Source organism: Chionomys nivalis, chromosome X, assembly GCF_950005125.1.
Source record: "Chionomys nivalis chromosome X, mChiNiv1.1, whole genome shotgun sequence".
NCBI lineage: Eukaryota > Metazoa > Chordata > Mammalia > Rodentia > Cricetidae > Chionomys > Chionomys nivalis.
Genome location: NC_080112.1, coordinates 53,665,814 through 53,685,948, shown reverse-complemented (window position 1 = coordinate 53,685,948; position 20,135 = coordinate 53,665,814). Strand labels below are relative to the sequence as shown.

The window sequence follows — 20,135 nt, the reverse complement described above, 5'->3', positions numbered from 1 at the left end:
ATTATAGAGTGATGAAAATCGTGCAACGACGTTAAACTGAAAATTCAGAATTAAAAAATATAGATATTATTAGAAAAATAAAGTATGTGTATGCCCAAGAGATGCCACATCAAATGACAAAAGTATCTGTTCAACTATGTTCATAGCAGCATTGTTTGTAATAGCCAAAACCTGGAAACAACCTAGATGCCCTTCAATGGAGGAATGGATGAAGAAAGTGTGGAATATATACATATTAGAGTACTACTCAGCAGTAAAAAACAATGACTTCTCGAATTTTGCGTGCAAATGGATGGAAATAGAAAACACTATCCTGAGCGAAGTATGTGTAGATAATAGCTAGAAGAGATTTGAGATGAGCTCACCAAGGCCGTCTGGACTGGGACTGAATAAGCATGGGATAAAACCGGCTCTGAACATGGCAGACAATGAGGGCTGATGAGAAGCCAAGGACAATGGCACTGAATTTTGATCCTACTACATGAACTGGTTTTGTGGGAGCCTAGCCTGTTTGGATGGTCACCTTCCTGGACCTGGATGGAGGGGGGAGGACCTTGGACCTCCCACAGGGCATGGAATCTGGACTGCTCTTCAGACTGGAGAGGGAGGGAGAATGGAGTGGGGGGAGGGGGGGGAGGAGTGGGGGGAGGAGGAGAGGAGTGGGAGGAGGGGGAGGGAAATGGGAGGTGGGGAGGAGGCGGAAATTTTTTCAATAAAAAAATAAATTAAAAATAAATAAATAAATAAAAAAGAAATCCTAGGCCTGGCTATAAACCTTCATGCACTGAACAAACATGTTTCCACTGGCCTTAGAGCAACTATGTTTAACATGATGGTTTAAAACAACTGGAAATGCTTATCCCCAAGTGACTATTTAGACAAAACTTGTAAAAAGGATTTATCAGCTTCTGATAGACTATAACAAACAAATCAATTGTTATCAATTTTATTGTATTACGCTGTTGATATTTTAGGATTTATTTCTAAATGCAACTTAACATAATATAAACAGACTGTTTTGGGAATGAGATACTTTAGAAATGAAAAAAACAGTATGTAAGAACATTATATGGCTTTTCTTCTTAAATGATATAATTCATGTCTGATTCAAATCCTTGTTTACCAGAAAGCATTTTCTGCCAGATGTAAAAACAAAAAAGTAGAGAGTTTTGGGTTGAGTACTCAATCATATAACCTTCCAACTGCATTATCTCACTGATTAAAAATCTCTTAATAGTATCTACTGTTAAGCATTTAATGTTTCAGATGACCTATAAATACAACATTGAAAGCATCATATGTATGTAAACATCATGCTTGGTACTTGATAAAATTATTTTTTTTACCCCTTTCTTTTAGCCTAGAGTGGACTGAACTATCAAGTGGAAAGATATTTCTATTATTTTAAGAGAGAGAAAAGGAAAAAGAGAAAGAAGAACACGAGGCATAGACTATGCTGTGCTAACAACAGAGAATGGGAAAAGAAATTGAGAATATATGTATGTTCCCTTTATACCTTCTCTGATACCCACTCATTCCTTTCTCCAATTAAAGCTCTCTGTAAGGTAAGGAATGGGAGGTGGGATAGATCTATTTTCTAGGAAGGAATTGATGGCAGACATTAATTTAAATTCACACTACTGCAGAAGTATAGTATACATATCATCTTTGAAGTGCTCTTAAGAAATAGTACAGTGCAAAACCCAGGTCATGGGTAGGGAAATAGAACAACAGAGTGCTTGCCTAGCTTTCAGGAAGTCTTTAGTTCAATCCCCAGCAGAAATTTGGCATGGTAGCAAGGCACATGCCTGTAATTTCTGCACTCAGGAAGCATAGGCAGGAGGATTGGGAACAGGCTATTTAAGAGCCTGTTTCAGTAAAACAAAACATAAACTAACAAACCACATGTATACTATAAGATGAAAATCAACTTGAAAGTTGCAAGAGGCTATCAGCTTTCCTCTAACCTTCATTATGTCTCAAAATTTTGAGCAGGTAGGTGTGGTGGTGCTCACTGGCAACCCCATCTTGAAGGAGCATTTTCAATTTGAGACTGTCTCAAAAAGCAAGCAAAGAAACAAGCAAGCAAGCAAATTTCACTATTCATTTTTGTTTAAGTATTTTTTTTATTAAAGCCATTAGCTTTTAATCTAAGGCATGATTTTATTTAACAAGTATTTTATTTTTAAAGTGATGTTCGGCACTGACCTTGGTCTCTGTGATCTTCTTTTGAATTTCACCCATCGTGTGAGGACCCTCTTTCCATGAGTCAAGCTTGGCTCTAGCCTGACCTATGACCTGTTCAGCTTCTTCCTTCGTTTCTAGCCACTGTGTTGAATCCTTTAACATTTCATCCAATTGTTGGCTCCGGTTCTGAAGGTGTTCTTGTACCTCATCCCACTGATTCTGAATTCTTTCAACTGGCATAAGAGGAAAAATAAACAGTAGTAAATACTTCTCTAGAGAAGACAGTTTAAACTTATCATAAAAACTTCATTTCTTATTTGCATTTCTCATTACAATATTTATGATGCTATGGGTATGATAATTAATAAAATTTCTTTGCTCAGATGGCAAATTTGATCTTCTATTAAATTATCATCATGAAAGTAAATTAGAATATTGCTGCCATGGGTAGAAATATAATTTTATTCTTAGTTTCTAATACCAAAAAGAATTATCTCTTAGAAATGTTCTCTATGGCTTTGCCCTATTACTTATGCATTTGACTTGTGAGTATAAGAATCTTAGTTTGGATGTCCCAAAGTCAGAGGCAAGATGGAAAACAGAGACAGAAAGTTTTCCTAGAGCTTGCTGGGTAGCTAGCCTATACTTCTTGGTGACATTTCAATTTAAAGAGAGACCTTGTCTCAAAAATGGTGGAAAATGCCTGAATTATGACTCTAGAGGTTGTCCACTGGCCTTCATGCTCAAATGAGAACAAGTAAGAGAAGAAAGACATTGAATATATACATATATATATGCATTTAATAAGGGAATTTGGACAAATATACTTTATGCTCATGTAACTATGAAACAGATTTTCCACATCTTCCAATGCCCATAAAATGAAACCTTAGTCATAAGCGATGGAATAGTATTAGGATGATATGATTTCATAATTCTTATATATAGCGAGAAAATGTTGGCACAGTACCTTTGCATTTTTCTATTCTAATTATTTTTATGATGAACTTGTCAATAAAATGGACATTCTAAAGTAGGTATATAAGGACCTGATTATGCCAGAGGACTTTCTTGTGAGCAGCACTTTGTATCTATGATTTAAGAGATACACTTTTTTCCTGCTAATAGTATCTTTGCTAACTAACTGCACATTCAAATACCACTATTATAGACAAAGAGTTCTGCTGATCATCCTTTTTGCAGCCATAGACATGTATAAAATACTACTATGTTAAAGTCATTGATAAATTATTTTTCTCCAATATTTTCAAATTAATTTCAGGTTACAAAGACTCATTTGCTATACCTTTTGCCTGTTTTAAATTGAATAATTGACAAAGTAATATAAAAATATTTTTATATAAATTAATGCTATTTTAGATGCATTTTAAAGTTTAGAATCACATTAAAGTCTAGAAGCTAATAAGCACAAATAGTGTATTATTATCACTAATTGCCATCTATGAATATTAGAAAGACAGAAGAAACAGTAAACATATGAGAATTCATTTTGCAGAGCAGGAATTATAGAGTGAGTGTTGCTTTTACAAAAGGACTCATAAGACTTTAGAGAGCTAGTCAGTTTGTCAAATATATTCAAAATATTATTTGACTTGTAATTGTTACCAGATACACAGTCAACAGAAATGCAAACTTATTTATATTTACCAAAAGACTCATACTTTTGACTCCTCTTAAACCAATAAATACAAATTTGTATTTATGTCTGTCTATCTATCTATCTATCTATCTATCTATCTATCTATCTATCTATCTATCTATCTATGTTCTATCCATTACCTATCTTTCTATGATGATGTAGTATATATGGAGGAGTGAGAGAGTTGGAACTATTTGCAATAATATGGAAAGATTGCAAAAATATAATTATTGAGGGGTACAAAAGATAGTTACAATTGAGTAGATACTGAAATGCTGTTTTATTAAATGTAAGATGAAAAGTCAGGAAAGAATAGGAGATTATGGGATTCAGGCTAGGGGTTGCTCTTGTTGGATTGGTAGTTACTAGAATACATATGAAGGGCTCTGACAAGTTTCTGATAATATCCTCTTTCTAAATCTGTGTGGTATTTACTCAGGTGTACTCAGTTTGTGACAGTTTGCCAATTCAGATGTTTATGCTGAATAAAGTATTCATTATACATTGAAATGAAAGTATTATTTAACTTAATATATATAATGTATATGTTTTTCCAAAAGCGGTGCAATATGTATTATATAGATTGGTTTGCTGAGTTTACAACACTGTTTAGGGATTAGATGTCTGCAGATAATGTTCAGTGGTACAAAAGCTTGCCTATCATACAGGAGCACTTAGCCTGGTCCTCCGTACTACAAAAGGAGAATGTTTAAAAAATACTTACCAAACAGTGAACTAGATTAAACTCTCCATAAGTAACTAGAATATGAAGAGTAATCAGTTGTTCACCTATTGGGTAAAAAAGCTGGGTACTGCAGTAATTTCCAGGGAAGACCTTGCACAACTGTATGCAGAAAATTTTAAAAGCATTACAAATATTTCATCTTTTCAAGAGATGAAAGAAAGAAGGCATCAAATGTGATCCCTCATGTTCCCATCTCTACCCACCCCCAGTCCACCCATGAAATCGCTTTTGTTTCCCTTTCCCAGGGAGATCAAAGCACTCCCCATTGAGTCCTCCTTATTACCTACCCTCTCTTGGTCTGTGGATTATAGCATGGTTAACCGTTATTTGAAATCTATTGTCCACCATGTTTTAGAGGGTGGAATACTGAAAGAGACCACTGGAAAGGGAGGAGCACTTGGGGTGAGGTAGAAACCTGATAAATGGGAAACTCCCAGGTATCTACAATGAAGACCTCAGCTAAGATCCCAAGCAATAGGGGAATACATAGACTGAAAGGGCTCTCTCCTGTGACCAGGCAAGACTTCCAGTGGAGGGATGGAGATACCAACCCACCCACATAACCTTTAGTCTTTCCTGCCTATGGGATGTGCTGGGGTAAGGGTGGCAGAGAGATGGTGTGAGTGGCCAGCCAACTACTGTCCCAGCCTGAGATCCATGACATAAGAGTGAGCACTCCCCCGACAGTGCCTGGAGCACGAGGACTCAGAGGCTGGATGGTTCAGAGACCTATTATAGAGTCAAACACAACTGGAGAAAAAGTGTCAAGGGAATTATACCTAATGATATTCTGCTATGCTCATAGATTGGCGCCTAGCCCAGTTGTCGCCAGAGAAGCTTCATCCAGTTACTAATGGAAACAGATGCAGAGACCCACAGCCAACCATTAGGCCATAGTCAGGTAATCCTGCTGAAGAAAGGAAGGAAGGATTGTAGGAGCTATAGGGGTCAAGAATATAACAAGAAAAAAAAAAAAAACAGAATCAGTTGAACTGCTCTCATATTGCCTCACAGAGAATGAACCAATGACCAGGGAACCTGAGTTAGTGAACTAGGTCCTCTGTAATTATGTTACAGTTGTGTAACTTGGTCTTCTTGTGGGACTTCTAACAGTGGGAGTGGGGGCTGTTTCTGACTTGCTTACTGACTTTTGGGACCTTATTCCTCACATTGGGTTTTCTTTCTCAGTATTAATATAAGAGGAGGTGCTTAATCTTACTGTAACTTGATATACCTTGTCCTGCTTATATCCGTGGGAGGTCTGACCTTTTCAGAATAGAAATGGAGGTAAGGGAGGGACTGGGAGGAGAGAGGGGAGGTGAAACTGAATTAGGATATAAAATGAATAGATAGATAAATAAATAACAAAAATTTTTTAAAAAGGAAATAAAGCATTAAATCTAAAGCTCATTGAAGTGAAGCTGTTATCCTGGAAATGGTTCAGTGTGGGAGTTGGCCAGCATGCAGACATAGTAATTGTCCATAATGGGCCGCACTTCAAATTACAGAATTTTATTACACTTGCAACCCTTTCCCCACGAGATTGATTGATCAAAGATGTATTATGGCAATGCACTTGGTCACTAGAGCCCATACTGTTAGATTTACATTTACACCAGCTTCCACTGACATGCGAGAGTGAAATAATAATAAAATATATGCACATAAACCCAGGCAATCTGTGCATGTTTGTAATTGAAAATCAACCCAGATATATACTTTTTTTCTCATAGAGGTCCATTGCAGAAAGCTTCTCAACTGATTTACACAGTAAATAGATGCTAGCTAATGAAGGAAAGTAAATAACCAAAGCTACAACACAAGATGACAGACTGGGACACAGCATGTGTGCTGATTTACAGGTCTCTAGAAGTGTCAAATTGGAAACCCAGTAATCATGTTAAGGATCACAATATTGCAGAAAAAGTAACAGTTCAGTTGATTAAGTACAAACCAATTCTTCAGTTGAAGTTTTTAAAAGAGCTATGTTTGATTATCAATATACATTCTTGACTAAAATAAATTACTACTTCTTTCCCAGGAAGGGCTGTTATTTTTTTTTTAAAGAAATGATTGCTATTTTGAACATCCACTGCTATTGAACAAAGAATAGCAATTTCAGCACTGACGTCATAGACTGCGAATTAGGACTTAGTGCTGTTGAATTTGAGAAAGTAACCTCCTTGATTTTCAGTGTGTCCTGGACTACAGCCCTAGTTTTATAACAAAAAAGCAAATTGCAATTGGAAAAATTAATTTCCCAGGCATACTTTAGCTTTCTTAACTACAGAAGTAAAGCAATTAACAGCCGACTAGGCTCAAAGTTATTGTGATGGCCAAACTCAGCAATAGACATAAGCATAAAGGACCTTGTTAAGCAAGGCGATGCCACTTTTCTACACGGGGAAGACTAAACAAAAGATTTAGTCTTTAGCATACATCTATGATCTGCTAGGAGTACAGACTGTGGATCTTAATGATCCCACAGAGTGTCCAAGTATTCCAAGTAGAAAATGCCAAGCTGCAACACTTATACTGTAGGGAAATAGGAGTCCACTTGAGCAAGGAAAGAGAACAGATATGCTCCACTGTGAGAAGATAGAGAGTAAAATCATCGCAGCTACAATCAAAACAATGAACTCCGAACTATCTTTTTGTGATGAGGAAAACCTGGGTACTCCCAGACTGTCGCCTGAGGTAATAAAACAAAGAAATCCTTATTACTGTACCCTTGTACTAGGATAGATACAGCTATACCAAGAGTAATGTTTGATCTTCTGAAACTTAACAGCAACCAAAGCAAAGTAAAAATGATATCAACCAAAATTACAGATGATGTTTATGTATATCCCTCTGACTTCCAAGAAGGAATTCAATGTGATTCTGTGGAAGATTTATCAATATGTAAGCTATACAAAATTAAGTCTCCACACACATTCATGAAGAAGAGGAAGAGGCAATAACCGCAGAGCCGGTGTGAAAGTGGCTTTATTCTTTTTAGAACGAAGAGAGGAGGGATGCGGTTGTAGTCAAAATAAAGTGTAACACGACCATGCTATAACATGTTTGAAACTAAAGAGAAGGAAATCAGTGGGGCATGATGAAGTCCTAGGCTATTATCAAGTAGAATATCTTTTTCTCCCCTTTGTCTCCAAAAATCAGCATGGCAGCGATAACTGAGCATTTAAATCCACAGAAGATAGAAACAAAATAAATGCTTGAATTAAAAATGTTCAGAATATCAACCAAACATTTAACATTTGTTTGGAACATGGAAGTGATCATTAATTTACTGTTATTATTTTTCTTTATATGGAACGCTTCAATAATTTGCGTGTCACCCTTGCGCAGGGGCCATGCTAATCTTCTCTGTATCGTTCCAATTTTAGGATATGTGCTGCTGAAGCGAGCACTAATTTACTGTTACTTGTATACTAAGTATATTGCATCATAGAGGTAATAGCAAAAAAATCAGTAGTCTACAGAGTTGAAAGAAATAATGGTTACAATTTATTATCAGTATCTTGTCCTTAACTTGCTCTCAATTATAGGGCTGAAGATGAGCAACTATCTACTTATGTAATATTTTTCCAGGCTTCTTAAATGTGAGTGATGAAACAAAGAGTGAGCAGATTGGTGATGCCCCGGGGCTCTTTCCAGCTGTAACAAGCTGGGACATGCATGTCTCTTGATGCTTCTGTCAGAGATGGAGGCTTGTGAAGAATTTAGTGTGCAAACAGCACGTCAAGAGCCATATTATCCATCTCCCTAGATGGTCATTATTCATGTTTCACCTTGGTAATTCTCTGGTCATATCCTCAGTCATGCTGAAAGTCAGATAAAATAAGCTTGAGACAACCTTAAAAACTGTTGTCCTTTTCTGGATTGATTATTTTTTCTCTGTGTATCTTGATAGAAGCATACACCACATGGTATATTTTATTCATCAAACCTCATCATACTTAGATATATGCTAAACAAAAGCTGGCATAGACAATAGAAATGTCATTGAATAATGAGTTCTAGATAAAGAAATATATGCTGCATTTAAGGTAAAATGAATTTATATCACAGAATTATTTTGGAGCGTATCAGAAAATAGCAGGGATGTGGGTAGACAAAGAGAAAAGTGATAAAAACAGGCTCTGGATTCTAAATGATGGGTTCCTGAATATTCACTGCAATGCTTTCAGTTTTCTTTTCCTTTTGAAACATTTCAAAGTATTAGATTGCTAAGTAAAATGTTCCTCCACAGCAAAACAGCATACTACTTAACCAGCTGTAGAATGTGCCAACACTTCTTTCCAGTGCTGAAAAAAAAATTACCACCTTCAGAAAGTGGAAGTTTAAAAGATTTTCAACAGGATTTATAAAAATAAAATGGCAAAGTGTTTTGTTTGTAATTACACCCTGCATTCATGGCGTGGAGTTAAAAGACATGGACTACAGGCTGGTCTCTTCCTTTTCCAATCAACAGGCTAGAAAAAATGCGTAGTAATTTTAAAAGTATGGTAAACAGTCCTATCGAGAAGGCGATGAGTAAGTCTTCTAATGAAGGTTTATTGTCCTATTTAGCTTATCAGTCATCTGAAAATTCTCATTATAAAAGATGATTTTAAAAACGGGGAGACTTTTAGTTTACATGAAAAGTCTGAATTTGAGGGAACAAATAATTTATAAGTACTTGAAAATGTTAATTACTTCCTCCCTAGCTTGACATTGTTAGGAGGGTCTGGGAGTCTTTAACAGGCATGGCCTAAACTTTGAATAATTGAAGATGAGCCCTGCAAAAGGGTTTGCAGAACCTTTTTCCTCTGTCTTTTTCTTTGTAACCATGAGTCCATGAGTGGTTTTGTTTCCATGTGCTTGCTGCCATGGTGTTTTCCACTAGACACAAAGAAGCCTATCCACTCGTGGATATGAGCTGCCAAAAGACAGTTTTTCACTTTCTAAGATGCTTGTCTCCAGAATTGATTGCAGTGGCAGCAAGCTGATGAATAGAGTAACTAAAATATTGCACTTTACTATCCTAGGCCACATGCAAGTCACAGAAAGGAAACTATAGAGTTTTGTTATAAACAGTGTTTTGTTATATAATCCATCTGTCCCATAACCCAGCGATTGCCTAATTAGGTGTCAACTACAGCAAATAAAATGCTAACAGCATAAAAAGGGTATAGAAAGAGTTCATTAGAGCCGAGTTAAAGAGTCCCATTACAATTCCAGCACCACAGATTTATTAACATGCCAAACACATGCAATGTATATAACAACAGCTATCCATCATTGTAAATTTGTCCAAAGTTTATGCAGTCATTGGAATATATTTTTTCTTGCCTAGCATATGTACAATTTCATTTCTACACCCTACTCCCAAACTTTTTTAACGAATAAACAAAGACCAATGATAACATAAAAGTGATGTGGACACACTATTGTTGTTATGTGAACACTTCACAGATTCCTCATTCAAGTAAAGCAACAAAAATAAAAGAAATAAAATTCACTGACCACAAACTATCACTAAAATATAAAATCATATATATGTGTTCTTCCTCTGCTCTTTCTCTTCAGATTGACATGCCTCTCTGTCTCACACCTGGATGGTTCCATTCTTATGCTCTCTTTTCTTTTTTAAATTTAATTAACACTTTTTATTTATTTTAAATACTGACCAAAGTTTTTCTTCCCCATCTCCTCCCATCCTCTCCCCTCACCTCCCATTTACCCCCTCTATGATCTCATCTGTTCTACTTCTTGATGGCAGTTATTCAATTTCAAGCCCTTCTCTATCTTTAGTCTCAGTCTAGAACATATTTACTTCTATTGTGTAAAAGAAAATGAAATCAACATCCCCTATTGTTTTTCTTTATCCCTTCGCCCACCTGGTAAATCATGTCTTTCCCTTCCACAAAACAGTGCTGCTTAAAAGATGGCTTAGATCACAGCAACATTTTTTATGTTTGATGTCATTATGCAATCTCAAGCTTTCCCCTCGAATTTCTAAATCAAGATCGCCATTTTAAGCAAGAGTCCTTGGGTGATTTAATATTCATGCTGAAGTTTGAGAAGCACTAGTCTCCACCCACAATTTACATAGTCATATCTCAGGTGATATTTTCAACCCAATGCAAATTGATTTTTTGGCACTGAAATTACTTTTGCAGATGATAGTAGCAACCTTCCAGCTGCCGTAGCATCGGAGCCTGTAGAGTGTGTATTTATTTTCACAAAGTGCCCTTTATTATGCATCATTACTGACAAAAGCTTCTTAAGTCTTCTTTATTGAGAACAGAGCTGTGCCTTAATTTTGTTCTAACACTTTGGTCACTTCTCAGATTGTTCTGTCCACCCCTTGAATATTGCTATTCATTAGGGGTCTCTCTTTCATTTCCCCTTCATTTATGTATTCTCCCTGGCGAATTCATTTGCATATATTGTGTCATCTATGGTGAGATCACTCAAAACTCTTTATTAAACAATCACGTGAGGTACCTAGAGCCTAATGCCTATCTAATCACTTTGAAAGTGTCACCACTTCTAAAATCTACATACTGTCTATCTTCGCTCTTCTTTTGTCTAACTACTGACACATCTGTTCCTCTATCTAGTCATTTAAGGGAAAATGTATAAACCATCCTCAAGATTCCACTTACCCTGGAATCTTGTCTACTTCCCCCTCTCCAGGGCAAAAACTGGGAACTTGCGGGTGAGGTGGCATGGGGCAAAGGGGAAATGGGATGAGAAATATGAGAAGGGGAGGATGGGAGGAGCTCGGAGGATTGGGATGGTTGGGATATAGGAAGGATGGATACGGGAGCAGCGAAGTATATATCCTATCTAATGGAGCCATCTTAGGGTTGGCAAGAGACTTGACTCTTGAGGGGTTCGCAGGTGTCCAGGAATATGTCCCCAGCTGGTACCTTGGGCAACTAAGGAGAGGGAACCTGAAATGACCCTATCCTATACTGATGAATATCTTGCATATCACCTTAGAACCTTCATCTGGCGATGGATCGAGGTAGAGACAGAGTCTCAATTTGGAGCAACGGTCTGAGCTCTTAAGGTCCAAATGAGGAGCAGAAGGAGGGAGAACATGAGCAAAAAATCAGGACCACGAGGGATGCACCCACCCACTGTGACAGTGGAACTGATTTATTGGGAGCCCACCAAGGCCAGCTGGTCTGGGACTGAATAAGCATGGGTTGATTCCGGACTCTCTGAGCATGGCGGTCAATGAAGACTGATGAGAAGCCAAGGACAATGGCACTAGGTTTCGATCCTAATACATGAACTGGCTTTGTGGGAGCTTAGCCTGTTTGGACGCTCACCTTTCTGGATGTAGATAGAAGGACCTTGGTCTTCCCGCAGGGCAGGGAATTTGGACTGCTCTTCAGTAACGAGAGGGAGGGGGAATGGAGTGGGGGGAGGAGAAGAGGAGTGGGGATAGGGGGAGGGAAGTGGGGGGAGGGCAATATTTGGGAGGAGGGGAGGGAAATGGGAAATGGGGAGCAGGTGGAAATTTTAATTAAAAAAGAATAAAAATAAATAAATAAGTAAAAAAAAAAAAAAAAAAAAGATTCCACTTACCTCCTGCCTTTTAACCAAGAATATGCCAACTCATACAACATTTCAACCTCTAATTGCTCTCCTAACCTCTCTATCATCTGACTCCCGTTTTCTTGTGCTGCTTTAATTAAAAGCTCCCTGTTGCTTTCTCTAATTGTTAGACCATAAGCTTCTGTACACATTTGAATTACCTGGGGTACTTTAAAAAAATACCAGTGTCTGGGACCTAGTCTCAAAGGTTCTGAATTAATTGTGTTGGGGTAGAATCAAGGCAACAGCATATAAAAAAGCTCCCTATAGTGATTCTACTATGTAGCCAAAATGCAAATTATTAAACTAATACTAGCCTTTTGTACTTTTTATCTATCTTCATTGCTTTGGTCAAAAAAGCTTTTTGAAAATAAAAATTTAATTCTGCATGCCATCATGTCTAAAATCTGATTCATTTTACACCCCGAGCATTTTAGGTATAATTACAATGGCACACTGGCTTACAAGACCTTTGAAAAAGTAGACTTTATTTACATCTTGTAGTTTCTTAGCTTCTGATGCATGATGTAAAGTCCATCCTAAGTGACTTAGACACATAGGATATTTTAGCATTTTTATGTGACCTACACACTTCACCCATGCCTGTTTTCTGTTTATTCAGAAATTTGCCCACTTTTTCAGATGACACAGTCTGCTCCAACACTACTACCCTTAGTCATTAGTCTTCCTGACCATTCCCTTTGACTAAAGCCAAGGTCAATACTGCTCTACCATTTGAGTTTCTCAGGCATTTTCTTTTTGTTTGCTTAAGTTACCCATGAACACACTGATTATCCTCTTTAATAGTTGTTTAAACAACTATTTTGGTTTAATAGTTGTTTAATAGGTTAATGTCTTTTTTACATATTAAAAGATAATTACCTGATGATGGGCAATACATTCATGTACTTTGGAGAAATGATAAGAATGGCAGATAGAAAGAGAGTTTTAAAATGTGTAAAAGGACAGATACCATGTGTAAATCACCAAGAAGCTGTTAGTATAAAAGCAAAAAAAATCCTCAAAGACATATATAATACTTAAAAAGGTTACATATATGCAATCAGTGCCATGAAAATAAAATATACATTCAATTAATTTGTAAAAATGGGTCTTCTTTATTAAGGGGACATAAAGTAATGGAAGTCAACCCCAATTCTTCAGATTCTCCTCTACAGAAACAAAATACTGGGTTTAATGTAAAGCTCTATCAACTGTGGTTCATTTAGTGCATATATACGAATAATTCTGTTATTTAAGTCAAAGACAGTTATCATCCATTATAAAATATATTTTGGTGTAAAGCATTAAATGAAAGGTTAAAACGTAAAACATATCAAAGTCTGGAACTGATATTTGTAGGCTCCATTTTCAGTTTTTTTTAAATATTTTGTTTATCGAAACTTTAGCAATCCGTGAACTTTGACAGTAAGTATACTGTGTGAAATGTCGGGAGTACAAGCATAATTCTCTGTCAGTTCTAATGATGTCAAATAGTGATAACAATAACAAAAAGAGTATAATTTCAACAGTGCAAATAATTTTTGAATTTTAATACAACTTGCAAAGTAGCATTGTGACTTCTAAATAAAGCATTTGAATTTATAGAGAACAAAACAAAAATGTGTTTTATGGATTGTACAGTTAACTTGGGTAAATCATAGCTGTACATTCTGAAAAGAAAGACTCTTGAGAGAGGCACCATGGTGAAACATATGGCTAAGAAATATACAAAATGTGGTCTAATTGCCTTAAATTTAAAAGAAAATACTTCCAAAGCAGAATTCCCATAGTGAACACGATAAATGTAGCAAGACATAATCTATAGGAAAAGTGCTTTTTGAATTTCAAACTGAGAGCAAATATAAAGAACTGACTCTAGCTGTTTTCCTTAGAATGAGATGTGGAATAACATAATTCTGCAATTGTAGCAAGCAAATAATTCTCTTGAAAACAGAAAGCAGTTGTGTATTAACCTAAGCAAAAAATGCACAAAACACTGACAGAACTTGGTATCAAACAAGAGAATATATTTTTCTATGTTCTTAGACAAGAAAAGCAATTGGAACATCTGACAATTATTTGTCTTTATATTTATATGCTGTGTGTATTCACGTCTTTGTTCAATTAAATCTATTAATTCATCACAAATTTGCATTAATAACATATGTTTCTGAGATGTATTTAGAATGTGTAAATATCAGCAAATAAGTAATAAATTTCTATAATAGCCTTTACTTATTCCTTAAGTAAATATTTTTTAAATAAATGATTTATTTCCATACTTATTTGTATTGGAATCCCTTTCATATGCTCTGCCTTCAATATAAAGTCTACTTAAATGCATCACTGATGAGAATAAAAATCTAAAAGTTGTTTTTCTTAGTTTCCTGGGGTTTTTTGGGTTATGGTAAAGATGTGGGTCTTCTTTCTCAGGGCAATGGAAATGACAGGGAGTGATAGTATTTAATTCAAAGATTAGTCATGACACTGCTAACTGGAGAGGAGAAAGGGGGAGTGAGGCAAGAAAAGAAAGGGAGAATTTCAGAAGAAGGTATCAGGTAAGACATCCAGGCATAGCCTGGTGGTGAGTGATAAAAAGAAAGAATTTATGCACAGTATTTCAGAGGATGGAAAGCTTGCGGCAGTGCCAAACTCTGGAGAATGTCTAGAATTCATTGCTGGGTGTATGGTCGGTACAATGTCTTCAAAGGATCTAAGTCCCAACTTTGCCATCCTTACCTCCTGCTGCATTAGTTTGTTTTCTATTGCTGCAAAAAAACTGTGATGACCAAAAAACAACCTGGGGAGAGAAGGGCTTATTATAGCTGACAGCAGTAGTCTATCATAAAGAAAAGCCAGGGTAGGAGCTGAAGTAGAGATCATGGAAGAATACTGTTTAATGTCTTGATACCCATGGTTACCTCACCTTGCTTTTATTTACAACTTGGTTCCCAGGAATGGCACAGCCCACAAAAAGCTGTTCACTCTCACATCAGCTCTCAATCGTCAAAAATGCCAGACAGACTTGCCTACAGACCAGTATAATTGCGGTTCCTCGTACGAGGTTCCTGCTTCCCAGATGAACCTAGCTTAAAAAGGCAGACAATCCCTTTTCGGGAAGGAGGTGTAACTGATTGACTGGGACCATTGCTTTTAAGGAAGGAATGCACATATCGCTGTTCCCCTTCTAGAAAACAAGCTGCATGTAATATCGCCGAAATATTTGCTGATAGACTTTGTATTAGGAACTTCCATGCCTGACTCTTTTAAAAGATCCATTTTAATTCATTTGTAGAGAAATAAGAAAACTTATCCAGTCTCTTTCAGAAGTTGAAAAGGTTTCTGTTGGAAACAGAATGAACCCATCATTTCTCTTGAATATTAGGTTATGGTTGTCCCCAAGAAAGCAATTGATGAAGACATTTTGGCATATGACATTGACTATTTTTTGAAGAAAGAAGAATCAAATGTAAAATGTCAAATGAGAAATTCAAGAAAGGCTCTCTATTTTTCCTGCATTTATGACAAAGCATGACCTGGACCCTCAAGTAAGACAGCTGTGGATCTCTCATGGTCATCAATACTTCAATGACAAGTGAAAACATGAACCAAAAAAGATGAGATGTCATGAAATTAACAGACATGCTTAGAGTGTTCTTTGTGGACGTTAAAAAGGAAAATCCAACTGACCATGGAAGAAACATCGGCTATGGGACCAAACCCTTGAAAGAATATGGAATAAGGAACAGGAACGTTATGCAAATTATTAGGGAGCCAGGGTAGTAGAATGTTAATTTGGAATTATAGGAGGGGAAAGTTTTACAATTAAAATTATTATTATTTTTTTTTTTTTTACAAAACCCACAGTAAAACAAAAAGCTTTCAGAAGTGATTGAGTTCATTGGCCATCCAGGTCAGAACATGGATTTGCACCAAGTGAAAGGAGTTACTTATGACTTGTAATTAGTGCCAATAGGAGATCCCTGCTTATGACAAGCATCTCATTCTGTTAGTAGAACCAAACGGATTCTAATGAGAATGATAGTAATGATCCATTTCTTCTCAGTTTGAAAAACCATTATACTATCTCTGAAAGGTAGAGATAGGTATTATGTGAAGAAATAGAAAGTATATGCTAACTCACACCTTTACCTGTGAACTTGATTATGGATTCTTTTAATTTGAGCACAGTTGAAAGAAAAATGTTTTCCTTAACTATCAGTGCTCATGCACATAATGTTATGCCTTTTCATTACAGGCATTAGAAAGATGGACAGAGCTAAGTAAGTTTAGTTGCTTCTCACAAAACACACCCGAAGTGAACCTGCTGCTGCCAGTTGCAAGGGTGTTACTGACCTTTCAATCTCAATGCTTTATTTTTTTGTCCATCCTTTTATTTTTTCTCTCTATTAAATCTCAATATCTTGCTGCTTAATAAGCTAGCTGTTATTTGGAACCTAATGAAAGGATTTCTCCCCTCAGTCCAAAGCCTCCTAAATAGGCTGTTCATTATTCTGTTCACTTTGAACATTAAAAAAGCTGAAAGAGCTAATGCAAGAGGTCCACGAAAACCTCCGCTCAGGCCAGCGTTGTCCTAATTGCTTTCCAGCCTACCGCGCTGCTGAGTACCTCTTCTACTCGTCCTACTTCTCTCCACTTACAAGGGAAAACTTCTGAGTTGTGAAAACTAACCAAAAATAAAATGACATACTATCCAAACTAAACCAACTCACCAACCAAACAACCAACCAAAAACCTACCAGCTTCAAAATGACCTTAGACTCATCAGGTACCTCTTGCTAATTGTTTCATTGGAGAAAATTACCTCCAAGTTACCACGGATTCTCAGAGTTTTAGTTCACAATTTAATAACCATAATGGAGCTAAGAATACAGGAGATTAACCCAGCACCTCCTCCATAATTCCAAAGTAATTAAAAGAAAAGAGATTTCTGTAGAAGCAAACAGTGTGGAAAGATTCAGAAGAAAGATACGGAAGTAAATATATTCATGAAAGTTGCATTAAATTGTGTTCGAATTTGTACATTCCTGATGATAGACACAAAATTAAGTCTTTCATTTGTAATTATTTGCAAATATTCCTTCATTAAAAGTATTCCTAAACTAGATGGGTATGTTTCAAGAGTCTGAAAAACTGAAACAATAAATTGAATGTTTACTCACCACTTTTCAAATTTCTAAGTACCATTTCACAAAGTACTTGCTTTGTTCTTACCCAAAACTTTCTCAAGCATATCTGAAACTTCCATTTCTTCTTTGAAATGGTTTTGATGGTAGTATTTTGCCTTTTCGTTTGTGTAGATGGGCCAAACTCAGAGAGTGATTACTTTTAGTTAAATTAGTAAAATCTAATTGCTGGTTGTGCAAATTTGAGGACTGGATACTGGATCTATGATAATACTACTGCCTGATATGAACATTGTCAATGAGGCTCTTTCTGAAATGAAAATCACCAAATAACAAGAGGAAGTAATATAAGTCTGGGGGAAGAATATAGTGGGAATTCAAAATCTGTAAGAGTTATTTTATCTTTGATTATATCCTGATAATCAAATCTTAACTGGTGTAAACCACAAAGAATAACAACTTATTAGTAATTATAACAAGTAAGGATAAAATATTAGAGTTCAGAAAACCTTGATCAATGGTAACTTAGTGATAATGTCAAGTCATATTTATCTATAGATCAAAAAATGCTTTTATATCACACTATTCTATGTTTTTCTAAGGTTCCTAAAGTTTATTTATGATATTCCCTAAATGTTTTCTCAGAATGTGGTAACATTCAAGTCTACTTATAATAACCATCAGTTAATTAGTTTCTAAATTAATCTGAGGACATGATGTAGGAATTTACATCTGTTTAAAGATGGTTTCCTCTTTTATGTATCCCCTCCCATCTAAAAATTATTAAGGCAGTGTCTGCTGCTATGGAAACACTCAATTTGGCACCATCTGTATTTAAAATTCAATTGCTGAAAAACTTCAGCTAATCTCCGGCTTTTAATTGGCAGACCATCCTAGGATGCTTTACAAATCTTTTTTTTCTTTTTAAAGCCAAACCATAAAGTATATCACACTGTAAAACATTATGCAGCTCACAATGCAAGGTTCACCCCATTACCTTAAAATCACACTTGTGAAATAACAAAAGATCAGGCTTTCTGATAATTACTTGGCATGTATTTATGCCCCAATATTTATTGCCAAGTTATTTTTTCTGCCAAATGGATTTTACATTTCCCTCTCTCTGTCTTTAAAAGTGACTTATGTATTTGCAAGACACTGAAAAAGAAACCTCTATGAAAATCTTTAGGGAAACGCGCAGTTCAAAATGATAAATACACAGGTTAAGAATGCATATTCCAAAGTCAGTCAAACAGAGATCACATATTAAATGTAACTTCCGCCTGTCATTTAGCTTAATCTTTCTACATCCCGTTTCCCTCATCCTTAAAGATCTACCATGAGGATGTAAAGGATGTGTTTTGTGCAGTATGCATTGATCACATACACTTATAAAGATATTTGAAAATCTGTCTGTCCACATGGTAGTGAAAAATAATCTTCTGGAATGCCAACTGTCTGTGTATATCAAATATTGTTAAAATTCATAAGCTAGGGAGTTAAAAACTATAATTATTTGAAATATCCTTAGTAAATGAATAGAATAGCTTGTTATTGTGGAAGGATATAGTGTTAAGTAAGAAAATGCCAAAAAATAAGTGAAGGATGCAGAGCTATATATTTAATCCTGGTATTTTCATGTGATAGAGGTGTAACATGCCATAAATGACAATTGGTTTGAGTTCTTGGTAGGATCTTATAATTGTCTCATGTAAACATACTTTAATATAATAAAAATCTATTTCCCTCCATTTGTATGCAAAATTCAAGAAGTCATTGTTTTTTACTGCTGAGTAGTACTCTAATATGTATATATTCCATACTTTCTTCATCCATTCTTCCATTGAAGGACATCTAGGTTGTTTCCAGGCTCTGGCTATTACAAACAATGCTGCTATGAACATAGTTGAGCATATACTTTTGTTGTATGTTTAGGCATCTCTTGGGTATATTCCCAATAGTGGTATTGCTGGGTCGAGGGGTAGGTTGAACCCGACTTTCCTGAGAAACTGCCACATTGCTTTCCAAAGTGGTTGCACAAGTTTGCATTCCCACCAGCAATGGATGAGAGTGCCCCTTTCTCCACAACCTCTCCAGCAGAGGCTATCATTGGTGTTTTTGATTTTAGCCATTCTGACAGGTGTAAGATGGTATCTTAATGTTGTCTTGATTTGCATTTCCCTGATTGCTAAGGAAGTTGAGCACGATCTTAAGTGTCTTTTGGCCATCACTATCCTGAGTGAGGTAAGCCAGACCCAAAAAGAGGAACATGGGATGTACTCACTCATATTTGGTTTCTAGCCATAAATAAAGGACATTGAGACTATAATTTCATGATTCTAAAGAAGCTAAATAAGAAGGTGAACCCAAAGAAAAACATATAAGCATCCTCCTGAATATTAACCTTCATCAGGCGATGAAAGAAGACAGAGACAGAGACCAACATTGGAGCACTGGACTGAAGTCTCACGATCCAAGGGAGGAGCAGAAGGAGAGTGAGCACGAGCAAGGAACTCAGGACCGCGAGGGGTGCACCCACACACTGAGGCAATGGGGATGTTCTATTGGGAACTCACCAAGGCCAGCTGGCCGGGGTCTGAAAAAGCATGGGACAAAACCGGTCTCGCTGAACATAATGGATAATGAGGACTACTGAGAACTGAAGAACAATGGCAATGGGTTCTTGTTCCTATTGCACGTAATGGCTTTGTGGGAGCCCAGGTAGTTTGGATGCTCACCTTAATAGACCTGGATGGAGGTGGGTGGTCCTTGGACCTCCCACAGGGCAGAGAAA

At 36.4% G+C, this 20,135-nt stretch overlaps 1 protein-coding gene and 1 non-coding gene across 3 annotated transcripts in view; both read right to left on the bottom strand.

The window, feature by feature from the left end:
- Positions 1 to 20,135, bottom strand: part of Dmd (dystrophin) — a 2,258,623-nt gene that overhangs the window by 575,795 nt on the left and 1,662,693 nt on the right. For both annotated transcript variants that reach the window (XM_057760244.1, XM_057760245.1), the window contains one exon: positions 2,209 to 2,420. In XM_057760244.1, coding sequence (XP_057616227.1) covers positions 2,209 to 2,420 — 212 coding nt within the window. The remainder of the gene's footprint in view (positions 1 to 2,208; positions 2,421 to 20,135) is intronic.
- On the bottom strand, positions 7,899 to 8,005 carry LOC130868777 (U6 spliceosomal RNA). The gene has a single exon (XR_009056579.1). It is a non-coding gene; the product is annotated as a U6 spliceosomal RNA (small nuclear RNA).